This window comes from Hyperolius riggenbachi, chromosome 3, assembly GCF_040937935.1.
Source record: "Hyperolius riggenbachi isolate aHypRig1 chromosome 3, aHypRig1.pri, whole genome shotgun sequence".
In the NCBI taxonomy this organism is placed as follows: Eukaryota; Metazoa; Chordata; class Amphibia; order Anura; family Hyperoliidae; genus Hyperolius; species Hyperolius riggenbachi.
The window spans coordinates 34,168,865-34,188,547 of NC_090648.1; the positions used below are offsets into that span (position 1 = coordinate 34,168,865).

Sequence of the window (19,683 nt, forward strand, 5' to 3'; positions counted from 1 at the left end):
GTTAGCATAAATTCTGCTTTATTCCCTTTCCCCTCCCCCACACATACATCCTCCACCCATTCCCAAAGGCCACTGATACCTGCTCCTACATGGCTCCCCATACAGAAGGGGGCAAGTGCTAGACGGAGTATTATTTCATACTGTGGTGCTGCACCCTTCAGCCACTAGGTGATGCTATGCTATACTTAGTAGCCAGTCTCTGCATTCTGTACTATGCAAAAACTGTCTGTTATTATTATCCTTAAATGTTATTGATAATAAAGCCCTAACATATTAACCACTTAAGGACCAGCGGTGTTTTGCCTGATCTGTGCTGCGTGGACTCTCCAGCCCGCAGCACAGATCAGGATTATGCCAGGGTGATCAGACTTACCCCCTTTTTTCCCCACTAGGGGGATGTCCTGCTGGGGGGTCTGATCGCCGCTGGCTTTCTGCGCTTTCGGGGGGGCTCTTCAAAGCCCCCTCCGCAGCGTTTTCGGCGCTCCCTCCCTCTCCTTCCATGGGCTGCGTAGGATGGCATTGTAGGATAGGCTTCATCCTATCATATGCCGGCGATCCCCGGCCAATCAGAGGCCGGGGATCGCCGATCTGCCTTACGGCGGTGCTGTGCAGCAGCGCCGTATGATGTAAACAGCGGGGATTTCTTCCCCGCGTGTTTACATTTTGCCGGCGAGCCGCGATCGGAGGCTCTCCGGCTGTTCACCGAGACACCCTCCGTGAACTGACATGGAAAGGTTTCCATGAAAAACCACTTAAGACCTGCCGACGCCTATCGGCACAACAGATACGGGAGACAATACAACATCAAGCAATATAACACAGGGATATTACAGCATTAAACAGCACAACATAGTGAAAAAAAACAATTCTGAGCATATTGAAAGATAGAGATGAATATAGAAGACAATGCACTGAGTCCGTATGGTGGCGGGGAAGAGCACACTGGGAAGACGGTCCTGCCAAAGAGGTCTAGGGATAGAGGAGTGGGACACATTGGGGTGGGGTGGCAGTTCAATAAAGAAGAAATGACTGATATTTACCATGTAATTCCAGTGGCGTAGCAATAGGGGGTACAAAGGGTTGCAACCGCATTGGGGCCCCTGGGCTAGAGGGGCCCTGAGTGGCCCACCCCTCAAACACAGTATTAGCTCTTTATTTGTCATGTGCTGATAACATTCACTTCTATAGTTATTTGAATAGCAGTGATCATTAACACATGAGTCCCCATCTCCTTCTTGCACCTCTGACTCTGTGGTTGTCCTTGATTGGTTTTGTTGTGTTGTATCAATTGTTATCTATAGCATGCTTGGGGGGCCCCAATGCTAAACTTGCACTGGGGCCCACGGCTTCTTAGCTACGCCACTGATTTGTTCATATTGTTTGATCCACAATCGGCCTGCACATCTTTACTACTGGCAGACAAGAAAAAAACAGACAGCACCAACTGCCATTGTCTATAACCACACCCCCTAACAATGCGATAGGTTTTTGTTTTTTTTATAAATACACATATGCACAGAGGGAGATACTGGTTGTTTAGAAGTTGGAAAAAGCTGTTATTTCCCGCAATGCAAGGTGATTCACAGACAGCAATCTGTCAGGACCATGGTCATGACATCACACTGCGAGGGGGTTATACCACTCCCTTCCCCCCCCCCTCTAGCCTCGATGAGCTATTCAAGAAAAGGTAAAGATATAGGTAAATAATCAGCTACTGATTGCAATGAAGTTAAAACCTTAGTTACAGTTCCTCTTTAAATAGAGTGACCAGACGTCCCGGATTGCCCGGGACGCGTCCCGGATTCGGGGTCCGCTGTCCCAGGCTTAATGAGGTCCCGGAAAACGTCCCGCTTTCAGCAGCGGGACGTCCCGGCCTCGGGACTCTGGCCACTCTCTCCTCATGAACTGGCAGCGGCGTCTATAGACGCTGTGCCAGTTCATTGCCCGCAGCCCCGCTCCAGCCTCCTCTTCCGGTGTCTGTTCCGACATCGGCAGGCAAGCAGGGCTACGGCAAGATGGCTGCCGAAGCCCTGTACTGGAGACTATTTGTGTCTCCAGTACAGGGCTTCGGGCGCCATCTTGCCGTAGCCCTGTCAGCGCGGGAGACAAGAGAAGGAGGAATGTGGTCCCGGGAGCAGCTCGCCAGAGGCTGGAGACTTCTGCCAGGTGAGTAAATGCTTTATTTTCCAGGTGAACTTTGCCCGCATTGCGTTTCTTGTCTGATGAAATGTTTGCCCGCATTGCCTTTCTTTTCTGGTGAAATGTTTGCCCGCATTGTGTTTCTTTTCTGTTGAAATGTTTGCCCGCATTGCGTTTATTTTCTGGTGAAATGTTTGCCCGCATTGCGTTTATTTTCTGGTGAAATGTTTGCCCGCATTGCGTTTATTTTGTACTGACAGGTTGCCCGCATTACGTTTATTTTGTACTGACATGTTTGCCCGCATTGCGTTTATTTTGTACTGACATGTTGCCCGAATTGCGTTTATTTTGTACTGACATGTTTGCCCGCATTGCATTTATTTTGTACTGACATGTTTGCCCGCATTGCATTTATTTTATACTGACATGTTTTCCTGCATTGCACTTATTTTATACTGACATGTTGCCCGCATTGCGGTTATTTCGTGCTGACATGTTGCCTATTGCGTTTATTTTCTGGTGTCCGGGGTAACTGTTACTGCATTTATTATTTAATGGTCATAGATGGCTATGTTTGCTGCTTTGTGGTTACGGTATACTATTAGCATCACACAGTTTCTGCACACCCATGATGCAAAGTCTCATTTGTCCACATCATGGCGTAAACACTGCTTTCTTACATCATTACGTTAGCTCCGCCCATACAATGTCATGGCCACGCGCTCCTCAGTCCTCCCCACTTTTCGCCGCGGCGCGCTCCGCCCCCCCGCCCCCCCTCCCTGTCCCAGGTTGGACCCACAAAAATCTGGTCACTCTACTTCGAAGGAGTCATCAGGGGAAAAAGGATAAATGAAGTGGTAGTTACCGGGGGCTTCCTCCAGACCCAAGCTCCCAGCATGTCCCTAGCCGCAGCTCTCCCCGCAGCCGTTTGCCGCAGGTCCATCCCGGTCCCCGGCGATGAAGTCAGAGCGACCTCCAGGTCGGCCTGTACTGCTCCTGCACAGTCCACTCCAGCCCACGTGGCGGTGATTGACAGCAAATGGAAGAAAAGGAGTGCCCGCACGATGTCCTAAAATCCAATCCTTTATTGTGGACGTATCCAAACTTGATCACATATCTTCACACACCTCTAGCTGACATGTTTCGAAATAATTGGTCCTTAATCATAGCTGAGATGACATGACACACAATTGTCTTATATCCCCTCCTCCCGTGGTGGGGGAGGCCCCTTCAATCAGAGACACTCCCCTAACACCACTGACAGGAAGGGACATTCACAGTACCATTACGACCAGTATTAGGCAAATCCAGATATATCATCATCTGTCACTATAAATATGACATGAAAATAACATCTAATAGCCCGTAATCTATCGTATATGCGTAATAAAATATTGAAATATAAAATCAAAAAATAAATGTGAACTAAAAACAGAGAGCTAAGCAGCTACATTACAAGCTAAATTGGCAACCAGCATTCAGGTAATTAATGCTAGGTCCCAACGAGAGTTCAGGCCTTTGGGGAGTCTAGTACCCAATCTAAATATCCATAGAGCCTCACGGCTCATAAGCCGTTTGGAAATATCACCCCGCCTCCTATTCTGGAAAACCCTTTCCAAGCCATGAAAAGAGAAGGAGGACATATCGCCATGATGCACTTGGCGAAAATGTTTGGCCACGCTAGAAACATTCGCACTTAACCAACCGGAACCACAGTAGTGTTCCCCTATGCTAGCACGTAGAGGTCTAGTAGTGCATCCCACATATTGTAGGGCACATGCACTACAGGTAACAAGATATATGACATTTGGGGTCCCACAATTAATCAGTTGTCTAATTGGAAACCTGTGTCCATTTGAGGTTGACGTAGCAACTCGTGTTCGCATATGTACACCACAATAGCGGCATGTCCTAACCCCACACCTATATGAGCCCTGTAAGTTAAACCAAGTAAAAGTCCCGGGCCTAGAGTCAAATAAACTCGGGGACAAAGAACGGGCCAAAGTAGGAGCACGCCTGCTAGCAAAACGTACACCCTGCTGTAAGACGCCACGTAAATCCTCGTCCCCCTCCAGTATTGGGAGGTATTTCTTAAGGATAGAAACGATCTTATTATATTCGACACTGTAGGTTGTAACAAAAGTTGGCTTGGAACTACTGGCACCATCATTGCCCACATTCTCCAAGAGCTGATTCCTACTCTTAGAGTTGGCTCGCACCTTACCCCTCCTAATCATCCATCTGGGGTAACCCCTCTCAAGTAACCTATCCTCAACCTTCTCAAATTCCTCCCCGAGCCAAGCCGCCTCCGAGCAGTTCCGGCGGGCCCTGGTAAATTCACCCACAGGGACCCCGCGGATGGTATTCGCTGGGTGACAGCTTGTGGCTCGTAGGGTGGTGTTTCCACTGCAAGGCTTCCGAAAAGTCCTGGTGTATATTTTCCCTTGAACAGGATCCCCCACCAGGGTAACATTCAAATAATCTATAGAGTTGGTTTCCCAACTGAAGGTGAACTGTAGGTTAAGGGCATTGAAATTAAGATATTCCATAAATGTATGGATATCCTTAGGGATCCCCTTCCACACTAGAAGAAGGTCGTCGATGTACATCCCATACCACGCAACATTCCCCAGAAGGCGGCCCCCACCCCCAAAGATGTGGCACTCCTCCCACCACCCCATATAGAGGTTGGCTAGGGACGGAGAAAATTTTGCCCCCATGGAGGCGCCACACCTCTGGAGGTAGAAGCCGCCATCAAACATGAAATAATTGCGGGCCAGGAGGTACTCGATGGCCAAACAAATGAAGGTCTGGAGATCATCAGAATAGGCGGAATATCTAACAAGATGATATTTAATGGCCTCAATGGTCAAACTGTGAGGGATACATGAATACAGGGCCTTAACATCAATAGTTATCCATATGTAATGTTCCCTCCAAGTAAAGTTGTTCAGACTAGAAAGAAGGTGCTTGGTATCCCTAATGAAACCTGGAAGACGTCTCACCAGGGGCTGCAACATTGAATCGACCCACTCACTCAGGCGCTCCCCCAGAGATCCAATTCCGGCCACAATGGGTCTGCCCTCTGGGGGAACGCCCGGCTTGTGGATTTTAGGGAGGTGGTGGAAAATCGGGGTGACTGGATGGAGAACTCCCAAGTAGTCCACCAACTTTTGATCCAAAACCCCCAAACTGCATCCTAAGGATAACAAATCAAGAAGCTCTTTTTGGAAAACCTTCATAGGATCTCCTCTCAATTTTTTATAGATAGCGGGATCCCCCAATTGTCTCAAAGCCTCCGCTCTATAACTGTCATGTAACGATTGTGGAATTCTCTCCGTGATCAGCGCACAGGACGTGCGCTGACACTGCGGAAATCCTCCACAAGCGCATAATTTGAGGGAACCCAGCAAAAGGTGCAACGCACCTGTAGAGGGAAATTCCTGTCGGCAGGTGGAGCTGTGGAGTGCAGAGGAACAGCTCCTCTGCCTGCCACAGACGCCAGACAGGAATTGTACGAAAGGAAGAAACGCAGGGCAAGATAGCCCTGAAAGAGAGAGAGAGAGATCAAAGCGACAGAGGGTATGTGTGTTCACCAATCTAGTCACCACCCTGCGACGATGAACACACAACCCTGAAGATCAGGTGAGAAGGCAATCGCAGGAGATGGCGATTGCCAACAGCGACACAAGACAGAATAAGCACAGAGGAGGAATGTATGTGTGTGCACCAATCTAGTCACCAACCTGCGACGGTGGACACACAACAGAGGAAACTAAGAAGCGATTGCGAATGAGAATGAGCAAAGGGACAGATTGTATGTGTGTGCACCAATCTAGTCGCCAACCCGCGACGGTGCATACACAACAGCAGATATGAAGTAGGAACGCAATGGCGAGAGAGGCGATTGCCAGAGGTGACACAAGGCTACAGCAAGGCAGAGCACGAGAGTAGCAAAGGCACAGCAAATCATACAATGAGAAGATAAGGAAAATAATAAACGCTAACTAAACGCGAACACCGCACTCATTCGCAACAGCGAACGCGTTTACTGCGCGGTCTCCGCGTGTTAAGCACAACAGAGACAAGCACGCCTAACTAACCACCGACAGACAAACACGAAACAGAGGACGCGAGCGCTTGCTTAACAGTTACCTCACCGAGCCTCCTGCAAGCGTTCGTATCAGACCAGACAGATACACGACAACAGGAATAAGTGAGAGATACAATCCACTGCTCTTTCCGCCAGAGCAAGTGCGATCCAAGTAAAGCAACAGAGCTTGCAGGATCCCCTGCTCTTTCCGCCAGAGCGAGTGTGATCCAAGTAAGGCAACAGAGATTGCAGGATCCCCTGCTCTTTCCGCCAGAGCAAGTGCGATCCAAGTATAGCAAGATAGCTTAGCAGGATCCACTGCTCTTTCCGCCAGAGCGAGTGTGATCCAAGTATAGAAACAGAGCGAGCTGAATCCACTGCTCTTTCCGCCAGCGCAAGTGCGATCCAAGTACAGCAAAAGAGACAGAACAGGCAATACAAATAATACAATCCTGACTGCTCTAGCAAGGATGCCTAGTGCAGTCCCAGGAATTACTCTAAGCTAATCTTCAAACAATAAGCATGGCTGACACTCCAGGAGTGTTTCACAGGACAAACTCTTATGACCAGCCACGTACTGTGGAATCACATGGTATTTATAGAGCAAGCCTACAAAGGATGTGGCTAGGCAATTTGCATGACGAACGTATGCAATTCCTCAGCAGCAGTAAGCTGCAAAACTGACAAAAGGTCTCTCTTCCAGAGACCTGCAGAATGCAGACCTGAACAGTGGTCAAAAAGCTGCCTGCCTGCGCAGGCAGCTGAGCGTATCATTACATGTCGCTATCGAGAATGGCAACGGCTCCCCCCCCCCCCTTGTCTGCATTACGTATAACAATGTTAGAATGGTTTTTAAGGTCATGGAGGGCCTGTCGCTCACGACGCGACATATTGGAGCTCCCAAAGTTTTGAACACTCTCCAATTCCACCAAATCCCTTTCCACCAGCTCCTGGAAAGTCTCAACATGGTGAGTCCTACTGGCTATAGGATAGAAGTCTGGGTTTCGGGCATAGACCAGTTTGACATCATCTAGGAAGATTAATGCAGTGCTTTCAGAGGCCAGGCAATCCAATCTCGCACTAGACTCTTCGAAATCTCCAATATCAGTAATGCCGGTTGTAGCCCTCAACTCCCCGCCTCTATCTGTATTGCACCCAGAAAAGTGTTTTCGTAACAAAAGAGTCCGCACAAATCTATTAACATCAACAATGGTATCAAACACATTCATATGGTTAGCGGGTGCAAAGGAGAGACCCCTACCAAGAACACGTCTTTCCATGTCAGAAAGCTCATGTTGAGAAAGATTCACCACACTGTGCACCTCAGCCCCTCCCAACCTGGAGTTACTCGCCCTATGTTTCAAACCCGCCCGTCTTGTCTTCCTTCTCCCCCCCCCTCCTGTCTTTCCTGCGACCCTTCCTCTGTCTCCTGTAGTAGGTGGCCTGACCTTGGATGTTTTTTGGGGGAACGGAAATTGCCCTAGCCTGTGTGGATTGGTTAGTAGTGTCGGGGTCCGAGTTATCAGAGAATTCCGAAACCTCCGGGGAGCTGAAGCCCACCCGTCTCCCCTGTTGTCTAGGCGGTGTACGTAAAATAGGTCTGGGTGATTTGGGAGATCTTGCCGGTGATTGACAGCGCCGTTCGTGCAGGCGCAGTACAGGCCGACCTGGAGGTCGCTCTGACGTCATCGCGGGGACCGGGACGGACCTGCAGCAAACGGCTGCGGGGAGAGCTGCGGAGAGGGACATGCTGGGAGCTTGGGGCTGGAGGAAGTCCCCGGTAAGTACCACTTATTTTATCCATTTTCCCCTGATGACTCCTTTAAGGCCTGCTTGAATAAGTTGAAGGTGGGGGAGAGCCTCATGGGTGGAGGGAGGGAGTTCCATGAGTAGGGGCTGCTCTGGAGACGTCCTGGAGCTTCACAAGTGTGAAAGTGAGAGGGGGTTGGGGAGAATCTCCAGACGTGATTGGAGATGTAGGAAGGGGAGGTATGGTGGATGGGTTTGTATGCCAGGCAGAACAGTTTAAATGTAATTCTGAGAGGGACAGGGAGTCAGTGAAGGGACTTGTGAAGAAGGGCAGCTAAAGGAGAGCAATGGGAGGAATTAGTGAGCCTGGCAGCTGGGTCCATAACAGATTGTTGGGGTCAGACTTTGATCTCGGGACGTCCAGAAAGGAGGACATTGCAGAAGTCCAGATGGGAGATGGCCAGAGAATAGACCAGAAATTTGGTGGTCTCAGGGTTTAGATAGGTGTGAATTCTCGCAATGATGTGGAGATGGGAGTGGCAGAACCAGGAGATGGTCTGGATAAGGGGGAGAAGGGTGCTGAGTCAAGGGTGACATCCAGGCAGCGGGTTTGAGAGACAGGGTGGATGGACGTGTTATTAATAGTAATAGAGGCACCAGGGAGAGGACTGGATAAATGGGGTGGGAAGATCATGTGTTCACTCTTTTTAAGATTGAGCTTGGAAGAACAAAGAGAAATCGAGAGCCCAATATGGTGTAGTATTGTTAAGTTGGTTGTGGTTTAAAGCAAAATATTAAGATATACTCACAAACATGGGTTACCCATAGGCAACCACTTCAAATGCAGGTGGGGAGTCTTAGAACCTGACCCCACTCAGGTTATTAAGATGTCGCTCTCTGTAGATTGGAAACGGGGTAGCACCCCTCCACCGAGGGTGGAATCAAGATTTCAGCAAGGCTTTGTGTACAGAGGCGCCTCTGTACACCAAGCCTTGCTGAAATCTTTTTAAGATTGAGTTTCAAAAATCTGTCAGGTGGAGATGTTGGACTAGCAGGAGGAGATTATATCCAAAGTGTGGAGGGAGAGATCAGAGGTGTGAAGGGGGATTAGGGTGTCTGCAGCTTAGATGTGATAGTTGAAGACAAGTGAGGAGACCAGTGTGCCAAGGGAGGAGATGTAGAGGGAGAAGAGGTAGGGGCCTAGGACAGAGACCTGGGGAAGGAGGGAAGTGGATCAATGAAAGGTGGTCTGGAAGGAAAGGTAGGAGGAGAGCGCAGGTCAGGGTGGAGTCACAAATGCCAGTAGAGTGCAAGGTCTGAAGAAGTAGCGAATGATCAACTGTGTTAAATGCAAAGGACAGGTTGAGGAGGCGAAGGACGATCATGTAGTTGTAGTTAGATTTAGCTAGAATGAGGTCATTAGTTACCTTGGTGAGTGTGGTTTAAGTAGAGTAGGTAGGGCAGAACCCAGATTGAAGGGGGTCAAATAGGGAGGTAGAGTTAAGGAACTGGAATAATCGCTTGTAGACCAGGCATTCAAGGAGTTTGGAGGCATAGGGAAGAAGGGAGTTGGGGCAATCGCTGGAGGCCAGGGAGGGTTTGAGTGACCGTTTCTATATTAGTTAATGGATGGTGGCTCACTTGAAGTTGGATGGGAAAATGTCAGTGAAGGGAGAGAGGGTGAATAGAGAGGTTAGCACAGGGCCCAGGGCAGAGGAGAAAGAGCTTCCTGTCTTGTCCTGTCTCTTGGCTCATACATAACTGTGACTGTGCCTTCTGACTTGGTGCTATTTCTGCTTACATCTGTCCTGGTCTCCAAGCCAGAGGCCTCTATGGTAAGGCTGTTTCTTACTTTTGTCCATTGTCTCCAGTCAGCTGTGGAGAGGTCATTGGGTCTTGCTATGCAGCTAGCACATATCCAAACCACCCTCTGTAGAAACTCAAAGTTTGTTATTTTAGGAAGACTAACGCCACCAGAGACGGTGCAATAGAAGATTCACATTGACTGAGCCATGAGTGTAGTAGACAAGTTCGGACTCAACCTAGCAGCTCCTACTCATTTCAGCAATGATGCCTTGAATATTACAGTATATAGTGCTGTAGTGTTCCTAATCTTGGTAGAAGGAGTAGTTCCTGGACTTCATGGTCCTTCTTGCAAGACTCACTGCAGTCATCACAGAAGGATATAATTTCAAGCAGTCCTTGGCCATCTTGTTAAGCACTCACGGGGGCCTGATGTGACTCCTATTCACAGAAACCTATTTTATTACTTCCCCTTAGAGCTGACATTCTGCCACTGACAACACACATGCCGTAGGTGCACTTTCTGAGCTCACTCTCTTCAGTGACTCGTGATTTGGGAACAATGCCGAGTCACATACAGGGAAAACTTTTTCCCAAAGGCTTCCTGATTTGCATATCACCTCTTTCCTGGTGTCTGACATCATCACAGCCCTTTATAGGCTACAATGAGTAATAGCTGAGAGTGACTGACCTGTTGATATGGTTTTAATGAGACTTATGAAGAAATCCCAGGAACGGCAAGAGCAACCAGGGCTGGAAGGGTGTGGCGGGCAATCTCCTGTGTGGACATTACTTTACCAAGTGTGGACTTCCCCTCTCATCGTCATTCGTGTCTGTGGGTCTGTCCTTTATTCCTCTTCTTTCTGTTTCCATGACTTACTTTCACTCTCTTCCTAGACAGCAGCAGCATTACTCACCAACCGGAGGACTGTGACCTGTCCCTCGCTCTCCACACACCTCTCTGCCTGCCTCTTCCCATTGTTGTCACCAACCGGAGGACTGTGACCTGTCCCTCGCTCTCCACACACCTCTCTGCCTGCCTCTTCCCATTGCTGTCACCAACCGGAGGACTGTGACCTGTCCCTCGCTCTCCACACACCTCTCTGCCTGCCTCTTCCCATTGCTGTCACCAACCGGAGGACTGTGACCTGTCCCACGCTCTCCACACACCTCTCTGCCTGCCTCTTCCCATTGCTGTCACCAACCGGAGGACTGTGACCTGTCCCTCGCTCTCCACACACCTCTCTGCCTGCCTCTTCCCATTGCTGCCACCAACCGGAGGACTGTGACCTGTCCCTCGCTCTCCACACACCTCTCTGCCTGCCTCTTCCCATTGCTGTCACCAACCGGAGGACTGTGACCTGTCCCACGCTCTCCACACACCTCTCTGCCTGCCTCTTCCCATTGCTGTCACCAACCGGAGGACTGTGACCTGTCCCTCGCTCTCCACACACCTCTCTGCCTGCCTCTTCCCATTGCTGTCACCAACCGGAGGACTGTGACCTGTCCCTCGCTCTCCACACACCTCTCTGCCTGCCTCTTCCCATTGCTGCCACCAACCGGAGGACTGTGACCTGTCCCTCGCTCTCCACACACCTCTCTGCCTGCCTCTTCCCATTGCTGTCACCAACCGGAGGACTGTGACCTGTCCCTCGCTCTCCACACACCTCTCTGCCTGCCTCTTCCCATTGCTGCCACCAACCGGAGGACTGTGACCTGTCCCTCGCTCTCCACACACCTCTCTGCCTGCCTCTTCCCATTGCTGTCACCAACCGGAGGACTGTGACCTGTCCCTCACTCTCCACACACCTCTCTGCCTGCCTCTTCCCATTGCTGTCACCAACCGGAGGACTGTGACCTGTCCCTCGCTCTCCACACACCTCTCTGCCTGCCTCTTCCCATAGCTGTCACCAACCGGAGGACTGTGACCTGTCCCTCGCTCTCCACACACCTCTCTGCCTGCCTCTTCCCATTGCTGCCACCAACCGGAGGACTGTGACCTGTCCCTCGCTCTCCACACACCTCTCTGCCTGCCTCTTCCCATTGCTGTCTCTCTATCACACACTCATTTGTTGGGCTGTGACCTTACTCCCCAGCTGAGGACTGTCTCCCCTCCACACACCTTTCTCAGTGTCCAACTCCTCTCCCCCACTTACCCACCCCACCCCCTTCATCCCTCTTCCCCCTACCTCTCATTGATCTGTCTCTGATTCCCCCTCTACCTTGCTCTATCACTTTCCCACCCTCTTACCCTCTTCCCATCAATCTCTCTCTATCCTTTGTCTTCCAACTACTCTCTGTCCCCTTCCTCAAACTGCTCCCCTGTCTGCCCCCTTCCCCTCCGCCCCTTCATTTCCCTCTTCCTATTCACTGCTCTCTCCTTTGCTCTCTTTTTATCCCTCTGTCTCTCTCTATTTCCTTTCTCTGACTCTCTATCCCTCTGTTTCTCTCCTCTCTCTTTTTATTCCTCTGTCTCTCCTCTCTGTCTTTTTCCTCTCATTCTATCCCTCTGTCTCTCTATTCCTCTCCTGTCTCTCTATACCCCCATCCCTCTGTCTCTCTACTCTCTATTCTCCTATCTCTCTATACCTCAGTCTCTCTACTCCTCTATCTCTCTATCCCTCCATCTCTCCTCTCTGTGTGTCTATCCATTTGTCTCTCCTCTCTCTCTCTTTCCTCTCTCTCTCTCTGTCCCTCTGTTTCTCTATTCCTCTCCTGTCTCTTTATACCCCTATCTCTCTGTCTCTCTACTCTCTATCCTCCTATCTCTCTACACCTCTGTGTCTCTATCCCTCCATCCCTCCTCTCTGTGTCTCTATCCCTCTGTCTCTCCTCTCTGTCTCTCTATCCCCCATCTCTCTACCCCCCTATCTCTCTATACCTCTGCCTCTCTACTCTCTATCCCTCAGTCCCTCTATCCCTCTGTCTCTCTATCCCCCATCTCTCTGTCTGTCTCTCTATTCCAATTCAGTCCAATCCAAATAAGCTTTATTGCCAGGACCAACCAAATACATTTAGCATTGCCAAAACAAATTATTTATGCATTAGCATAGGAGGGGGTAGTTGTGGGATTATAGGCTTGGAGAGGATATAGGACACAGAATAGGGGGTACACAGTCCATAGGGATGTTGAGGGTTGGGGGCTATATAAGGGGCATACAGTCTGTGGGGGTCCCTCTGTCTCTCTGCCCCCATCTCTCTCCCCTCTCCCAGGCACACTCTCCCTCCTCTGGGTCTCATATTTGGGACATACTTGGTCCACTTTCGCTTTCACCCTCTAAGTTCTCTTTTCACTTGCTGTGTTTCATTTCTCCTCTAACCACAGCCCACACCTCACGTTCTGCCATCACTCCATCTCTGAGGATTCATTTCTAGGATAATCCCGTTTTCTACATCCCAGCTCTCCTCTTCTGCCTTCCCTGGGCCTCTCGGATAAATACTGTCCCTCTTTTCTGAGAGTGTCACTCAGCGTGTGATGCGGTAATCTCTCAGTAGCCTCCATCATCTGATCCTGCCTATCCTTCGCTGAATCCCCCAGGATGCCGCAGGGGGTGCTGTCTGGGTGGGCCCAGGGTGCGTGGGGGGGCACAGGAGCTTGGGGCGGAGTCCTGCTGTGTCTGGTGGCTCTGCTCTATCAGTCTCTGCATCTGGAGAGTCTGCAGAGGGAACTCTCTCTGATTCAGAAGAATAGGGAGGACTCCAGGCTGCAGGTGAGTGAACTCTATTTGGCCAGCTTTCTGTGTTTGACATTCAGTACAAATAATGTTTGCAATGTTTCCTTCTAATGTTATCAGCTACAGAAGCTTTAATTACTCTCACTAGCCTCTGACTGACTCTGTTTAGGAGATGAGCAGATTTATATTACAGCTTCAAGGACAATAGTCAGGGGAGCCTCTAGGCATAGGCAGTACAGGCCATTGCCTGGAGTGCCATTGGTCCTGGGGGGGCGCCATGTTGCTGGATTAAGCCCCACCCCCTCAAATTAAGCCCCACCCCAGGACTAAGCCCCACCCAGTGGGTGTTCTATTACTTGCTTCTAGTACATCTACTTAGTGTAAGTTGGAGGCAGCTGCCACCTCTGCGCCTTGTGCATCCTTCTTTCCCCCTTTGTGCCTCCTGCTGTCCCCATGTGCCTTCTTATGTCCCTTTTCCTTTATTTGTCCCCTTGTGCTACATCCGCCCCCTGTTCCTCCTTCAGTCCACTCTGCCTTCTTCTGTCCTCCTGTCCTTCCTGTCTCCCTTTGTGGCTCTTCTGTCTCATGCCTTCTCCTGTCCCCCTGTACCTCCCACTGCCCCTCTGTGTACCTCCTTCTGTCCTCCTGTGCCTCCTTCTGTCCTCCTATGTGTCTCATTCTGCCCCCATTGTGCCTCCTTTTGCCCCTTTTGTGCCTCATTATGTCCCCCTGTGTACCTCTTTCTGTCCCCTTGTGCTTCCTTCTGTCCCCCTGTGTGTCTTCTTCCTTACATGTATTTTCTGGTGAAACGCTGCTCTAATAAGTGTAATGTCTGGTGAAACGCTGTCTATTACAATTATTTTCTGTTGAAACTTTGCCGCATTACAGTTATTTCCTGGTGAAATGCTGCCGCATTACGATTATTTTCATGAAGGGGGGGGGGGGGGCGCAACAGGTTTTCTTGCCTGGAGTGACAAAATGGCTAGAGGCGCCCCTGACAATAGTGGTTTCTTGGGAGACAAAAGTAAAGATTTCAAGACCCTATCTAATTGCCTAGTACACACCATACAATTTTCGGTCAGATTTACTGTCAGATCGACTATTTTCAACTGGTCCGATCTGATTTCCGATCGATTTTCCGTTCACAGCTATGGAAAATCGATCGGAAATCAGATGGGTCCGGTTGGAAATAGTCGATCTGACAGTAAATCTGTCAGAAAATTGCATCGTGTGTACCTAGCATAAGAGGTGTTGTTCACTTTTGTTAGCACAGCAGGTGGTGTAAAATAACGCTCCTGAAAGCCTGTTTATACTTCACACCATCATGAGGATATAATTAAGAGGATACTGTAAGGAGTTATCCTATGATGCTCAATTGACTTTAAATGATATTTTAGTTTTGCATGGATGCTGGAGGCCTGAGTCCGACAAAGATTAGTTGTACTTTCCCATCCCCCCACTTCCTGCACCTAAGGTGGGGGCGGGCACTCTCCCCCATTGTGCTTTTATTTACGTTATAGATGTATACATATACTGAGATTCTTGTGATTGGTATATAAGAGCTGCACCGGTAAAAGAGACCTATAGAGGTCAATGGAGTTGATGCAGAAAAGGCTGATAACATGGCACACAATGTTACTGGCCGGTACTGAACCTAGTAACGCTTATTGCGATGATAGCGCGAGAGAGCGTTACCATAAGCGCAGGGTGAGTCATTCTGCCACTGAAATTCCGTGCGGCGTTAATTACTATTCCCCCCTCCGTTAGAGGGAGAAGTCATGTTTATACCGCTGTGCTGCTATAGACGTAATAACTTACACCCCGGTAAGGCGCAGTGCAGTGCAGAGCGCATGCCAATGTGACCTGCTTCCCCATATAGTAATTGTCTGTACAGCTCTCATATATCCCCAAGCTCTACAGGAAACATTGCACCATATACTATTTAACTGGAAAGGAAAAGAGGTAGTTGGCACTACTGCATGGTACAGTCGGTGGTGTGAGGGATAAGAGGCACTATGGCGAAAAATTATAACATTTAAAATATGTGCAAACATATACAAATAAGAAGTACGTTTTTTTCCAGAGTAAAATGAACCATAAATGGACTAGTCCAAAACCTGTCACTTCTGTCAGCTTTCTACTACCAACTGTAAGCGACAACAACATAGGAGAAAAGTCATTTATGGCTCATTTTACTCTGGAAAAAACGTACTTCTTATTTGTCTTTGTTTGCACATATTTTAAATTTTAACATTTTTTGCCGTAGTGCCTGTCACGGCCAGCCGTGAGAAGCGCAGGCGGATTCGGGAAGATCCTCGCAGTCGGTTTTCTAATCAATTCCCGGTTAGAGTACGCAGTTCATTGCAGCGATCAGAATGACATTTTTTCTTTTAACAGACAACTTTGTTTCTGTTACACCAAATGGCTAGAGTCATTAAGGCGCCTTCCTGTGTTCAGAGAAGCTCCCCAGGCACCCAGCTGTGTTAAGGGCCCCCATAAATCAGGTCTCCACACTTCCAAGCTGACAGAAGCTCATAAAGCGGGCCTTAGTGCAGCCAATGTCGCACCATTCCCCAGCAAGAGTTTTCACATAGCCATGAACTGAGGAGTTCAAAGGACCAGCAATCACTCTAGCTGGGAACTATGAATGCCTGGTGAATTGTTAGTTAGAAGATAATTCATAAACTGCTATATTTGTCATATTTCCTGTGTTGCAAAGCTGGCAGGCTCTTCAAACTCGCAGAGTGTGTCGGACCTTGCCTGGCACTGAAGCTGTGCGATGGCGGTGGGTGCTGGGCACTACTAGCCTGACGGCCATTTCGCACGAGAATGCACCTCTGTTAAAGCGCATTCTTGCACGAAATGTCTGTTAGGCTAGTAGTGCCCAGCACCCACCGCCATCGCACAGCTTCAATGCACCAGTATGTGTCATACTTGCTCACTTTGATGTGTGTTTCTCACAGTGCCTTTCTTTGGAAATAAAAGCTTATTTGCAGTGCCGATCCTCTCCTCCTCCTCCTTCTTTTGCAGACCATATACTATTTACTGCAGAGGAGCTCACAGCCTGTTTATTACTATTATTATTATTACTATATATTTCACAGCACTGTACAGAGATCACTGATCACAGACCTGCCACAGCCCACAGACCATTCACTTCCTGTTTCTGAGGAGCTGTTGGCAGGGCCGGCCCTAGACTTTCTGCCGCCTGAGGAAATAATGATTGCTGCCGCCGCCCCCTTCCCCCCGTGGGGGGGACCACCGACGCCGAGCTGGAGGGGTATCGGGCAGGACGGGAGTATTGGGCCTAGCAGCGGGGAGGGGGGTCGGACCCCCCCCTCCCTCGCCTGGGTCCCCCGTCCTCCGCTCCCCTCCAGCCTTAAATAGATAAGAAGCGCAACTCGTAAGAGGCAGTGGGCGGGGAGGACTCACCTCTTCCTCGCTCGATCCAGCGTGCGCTCCACTGACGTCACTTCCTGCAATCCCGCCCACTGTATTGTAAGTGGACGGCGCTGCAGGAAGGGTTCGACCCCCCTCCCCGCCGCTAGGCCCAATACCCCCGTCCTGCCCGCAACCCCTCCAGCTGGGCGGCCGGCTCCCCGCACCCGCGGATGCCGCCCCTAGAAATTTGCCGCCTGAGGCAAAAGTTTCACCCCGCCTCATGAGCGGGCCGGCCCTGGCTGTTGGTATAATGTGCAGTGACTGCGGTAAATGGGAACAGTAAATTCGGGCGCCTGAGGCTAGTGGACAAATCGGGCGCCGCCATTCACTCCTATAATAAATATCGTTTAATGGGCGCCCGATAGGAAAAAAGGGCGCCGGAGAAAAATAACGTTTTAAAAGCGGCGCTCGGAGACTTAATGTTTTATTACTGTTTCTCATGATTACACATTATTTAATGATTTATACATTTTTAAATTTTATTTTTAAACGAAAAACAGTACAATATTTTTTTAAACATTATTTTTAAACGAAAAACAGTACATTTTTTTTTTTTTTTTTTTTTACATTATTTTTAAACGAAAAAACTAACAGGGGGGTCTTAGGTTTAGGCACCAACAGGGGGGTCTTAGGTTTAGGCACCAACAGGGGGGTCTTAGGTTTAGGCACCAACAGGGGGTCTTAGGTTTAGGCACCAAAAGGGGGGTCTTAGGTTTAGGCACCAACAGGGGGGTCTTAGGTTTAGGCACCAACAGGGGGTCTTAGGTTTAGGCACCAACAGGGGGGTCTTAGGTTTAGGCACCAACAGGGGGGTCTTAGGTTTAGGCACTAACAGGGGGGTCTTAGGTTTAGGCACCAACAGGGGGGTCTTAGGTTTAGGCACTAACAGGGGGGTCTAGGGGTTAGGGGTAGGTACAGGGAGGGTTACTTAGGCACCAACAGGGGGGGTCTTAGGTTTAGGCATCAACAGGGGGGTCTAGGGGTTAGGGGTAGGTACAGGGAGGGTTACTTAGTAATTTTTTTTTTTAAACGTTATTATACGTTTCACTATTTAAACGAAAGATTAACGTTTTTACAATTGCCGATTTAATGCACATTATTTAATGATTTATAACTTTATAAAACATTAATTTTAAACGAAATACAGTACAATACATTTTTAAACGTTATCCATGCTTATCGTTCAAAACCCGGCGCCCTTTTTTCCCAGCGCCCCTTTTTAACGTACGCGCGGTAAATGGCTCAGTGTTGCTCCTAAAACTGCAGCTAATGGAAAAACTGAACAAATAAAAATAATAATTATTATTTATTCACTTATATAGGTGTGAAATATTATACAGCTGTTTAAGGATCTTGCTCCAGAGGAACTTATCTGGAAATATCACAATGCAATCCTTTTATGCAATCATTTAATATTGTCATTATTAATAATTATTATTATCATAATATCCTAGAAACATTCTATAGAGTCATATAAGAATAATAATTGCAATAATTTAACGATTGGTGTCAGCACGCAGAGAGAATCTGATTATTGGTGATCTGCAGTATCACCGATAATCAGATATATTGCTAACCTCTGGACACCTATGGTATGTGAGTGTTTGGTGTAACAGTAATACTTTGAGTAATGCACCTGCTGAGCAGGTGATCAGAAACAGCCTGGAATACTGCTTATGCTGACACAGGAACCTTCCAACAGCCTGAGATTCTCCAAGGGGTGGAGTCAAGCTGAAGGTAGGAGGAACCTGCGCGGGAGTGACACTTGAAGGGTGGATGTCACTAGCAGGTCAGGAGACGATCTCTAAGGGCCCGTTTCCACTATCGCGAATGCGCATGCGTTGCCCGCATGCGGATTCGCACAGTCAGTACAAGTGGATGGGACTGTTTCCACTTGTGCGTTTCCCCGCACGTTTTTCTGTGCAGAAAAAATCTGCAGGGTAGGGCCCTCAGAATTCGCCTGCGTGTGGAATGCAGGCGAATCGCACGCAATGTATTTAATAGGGAAATCGCATGCGTTTTCCCCATGCATTTTTTGCCGCGATTTCACATGCGATTTCGCATAGGTATTAATGTTAATTTACACAGGCAGTGACATGGTTAAATTCGCATACAGCCTTACCTATGCGAAATCGCATGCGAAATCGCGGCAAAAAACGCATGTGGAATCGCACCCGCATGCGATTTGCCTGCGGTGATTCGCCGGCGATTTCGCAACGCTATAGTGGAAACGGGCCCTTAAGGGAGAGAGATAGTAGTAACAGATATCAAACAATGCCTAGTCTGGTGTGAGGTCCGTAGTCTCGACACCCTGGAACTAGTCTAAAGTATAACACAAATGATAATACAGTTCCCTAGTCTTGGGCGTGAGGTCCTTGGTCTCTACACCCTGGAACTAGTCTGGAGCATAACATAACATTGACATGCGAGAGTATTCTAGCTCAGTGTGAATTCCCAGGTCCGTCCTGGTTCTAACACACTGTGGGATCTGACTATGGTCTGAATGCTTCCACGAAAGTGTTTGCAATGGCAGACAACCAGCAACTGGTAGCAAGCTGTATAAATAGCTGCTGGAGTCTGCCGCCCCGCCCAAGCCACTCAGCCAATCATGAGTCCAGCAGGAATCAGCTGATCATCCTGATCAGCTGACACTTCCCCTGCTGGTATAAAGGTCCTGACATCTGGGCCGCGCGCGTGTAGTTCTCCATCTGCCCATGTGAACTAACAGAACCAGCCACACCACTCGCACGCCGTCGCGTACAAACCGCTGCGTTGGACGCGGAA

The 19,683-nt window shown here is 49.0% G+C and overlaps 1 protein-coding gene across 1 annotated transcript in view; it reads left to right on the plus strand.

Annotated features, from left to right (window-relative positions):
* The window catches only part of LOC137562015 (uncharacterized), a 109,940-nt gene that overhangs the window by 67,412 nt on the left and 22,845 nt on the right, over positions 1-19,683 (plus strand). The window contains exons 9-10 of the mRNA XM_068273358.1: positions 4,215-4,399; positions 13,323-13,494. Of these exons, the coding sequence (XP_068129459.1) occupies positions 4,215-4,399; positions 13,323-13,494 (357 nt within the window). The remainder of the gene's footprint in view (positions 1-4,214; positions 4,400-13,322; positions 13,495-19,683) is intronic.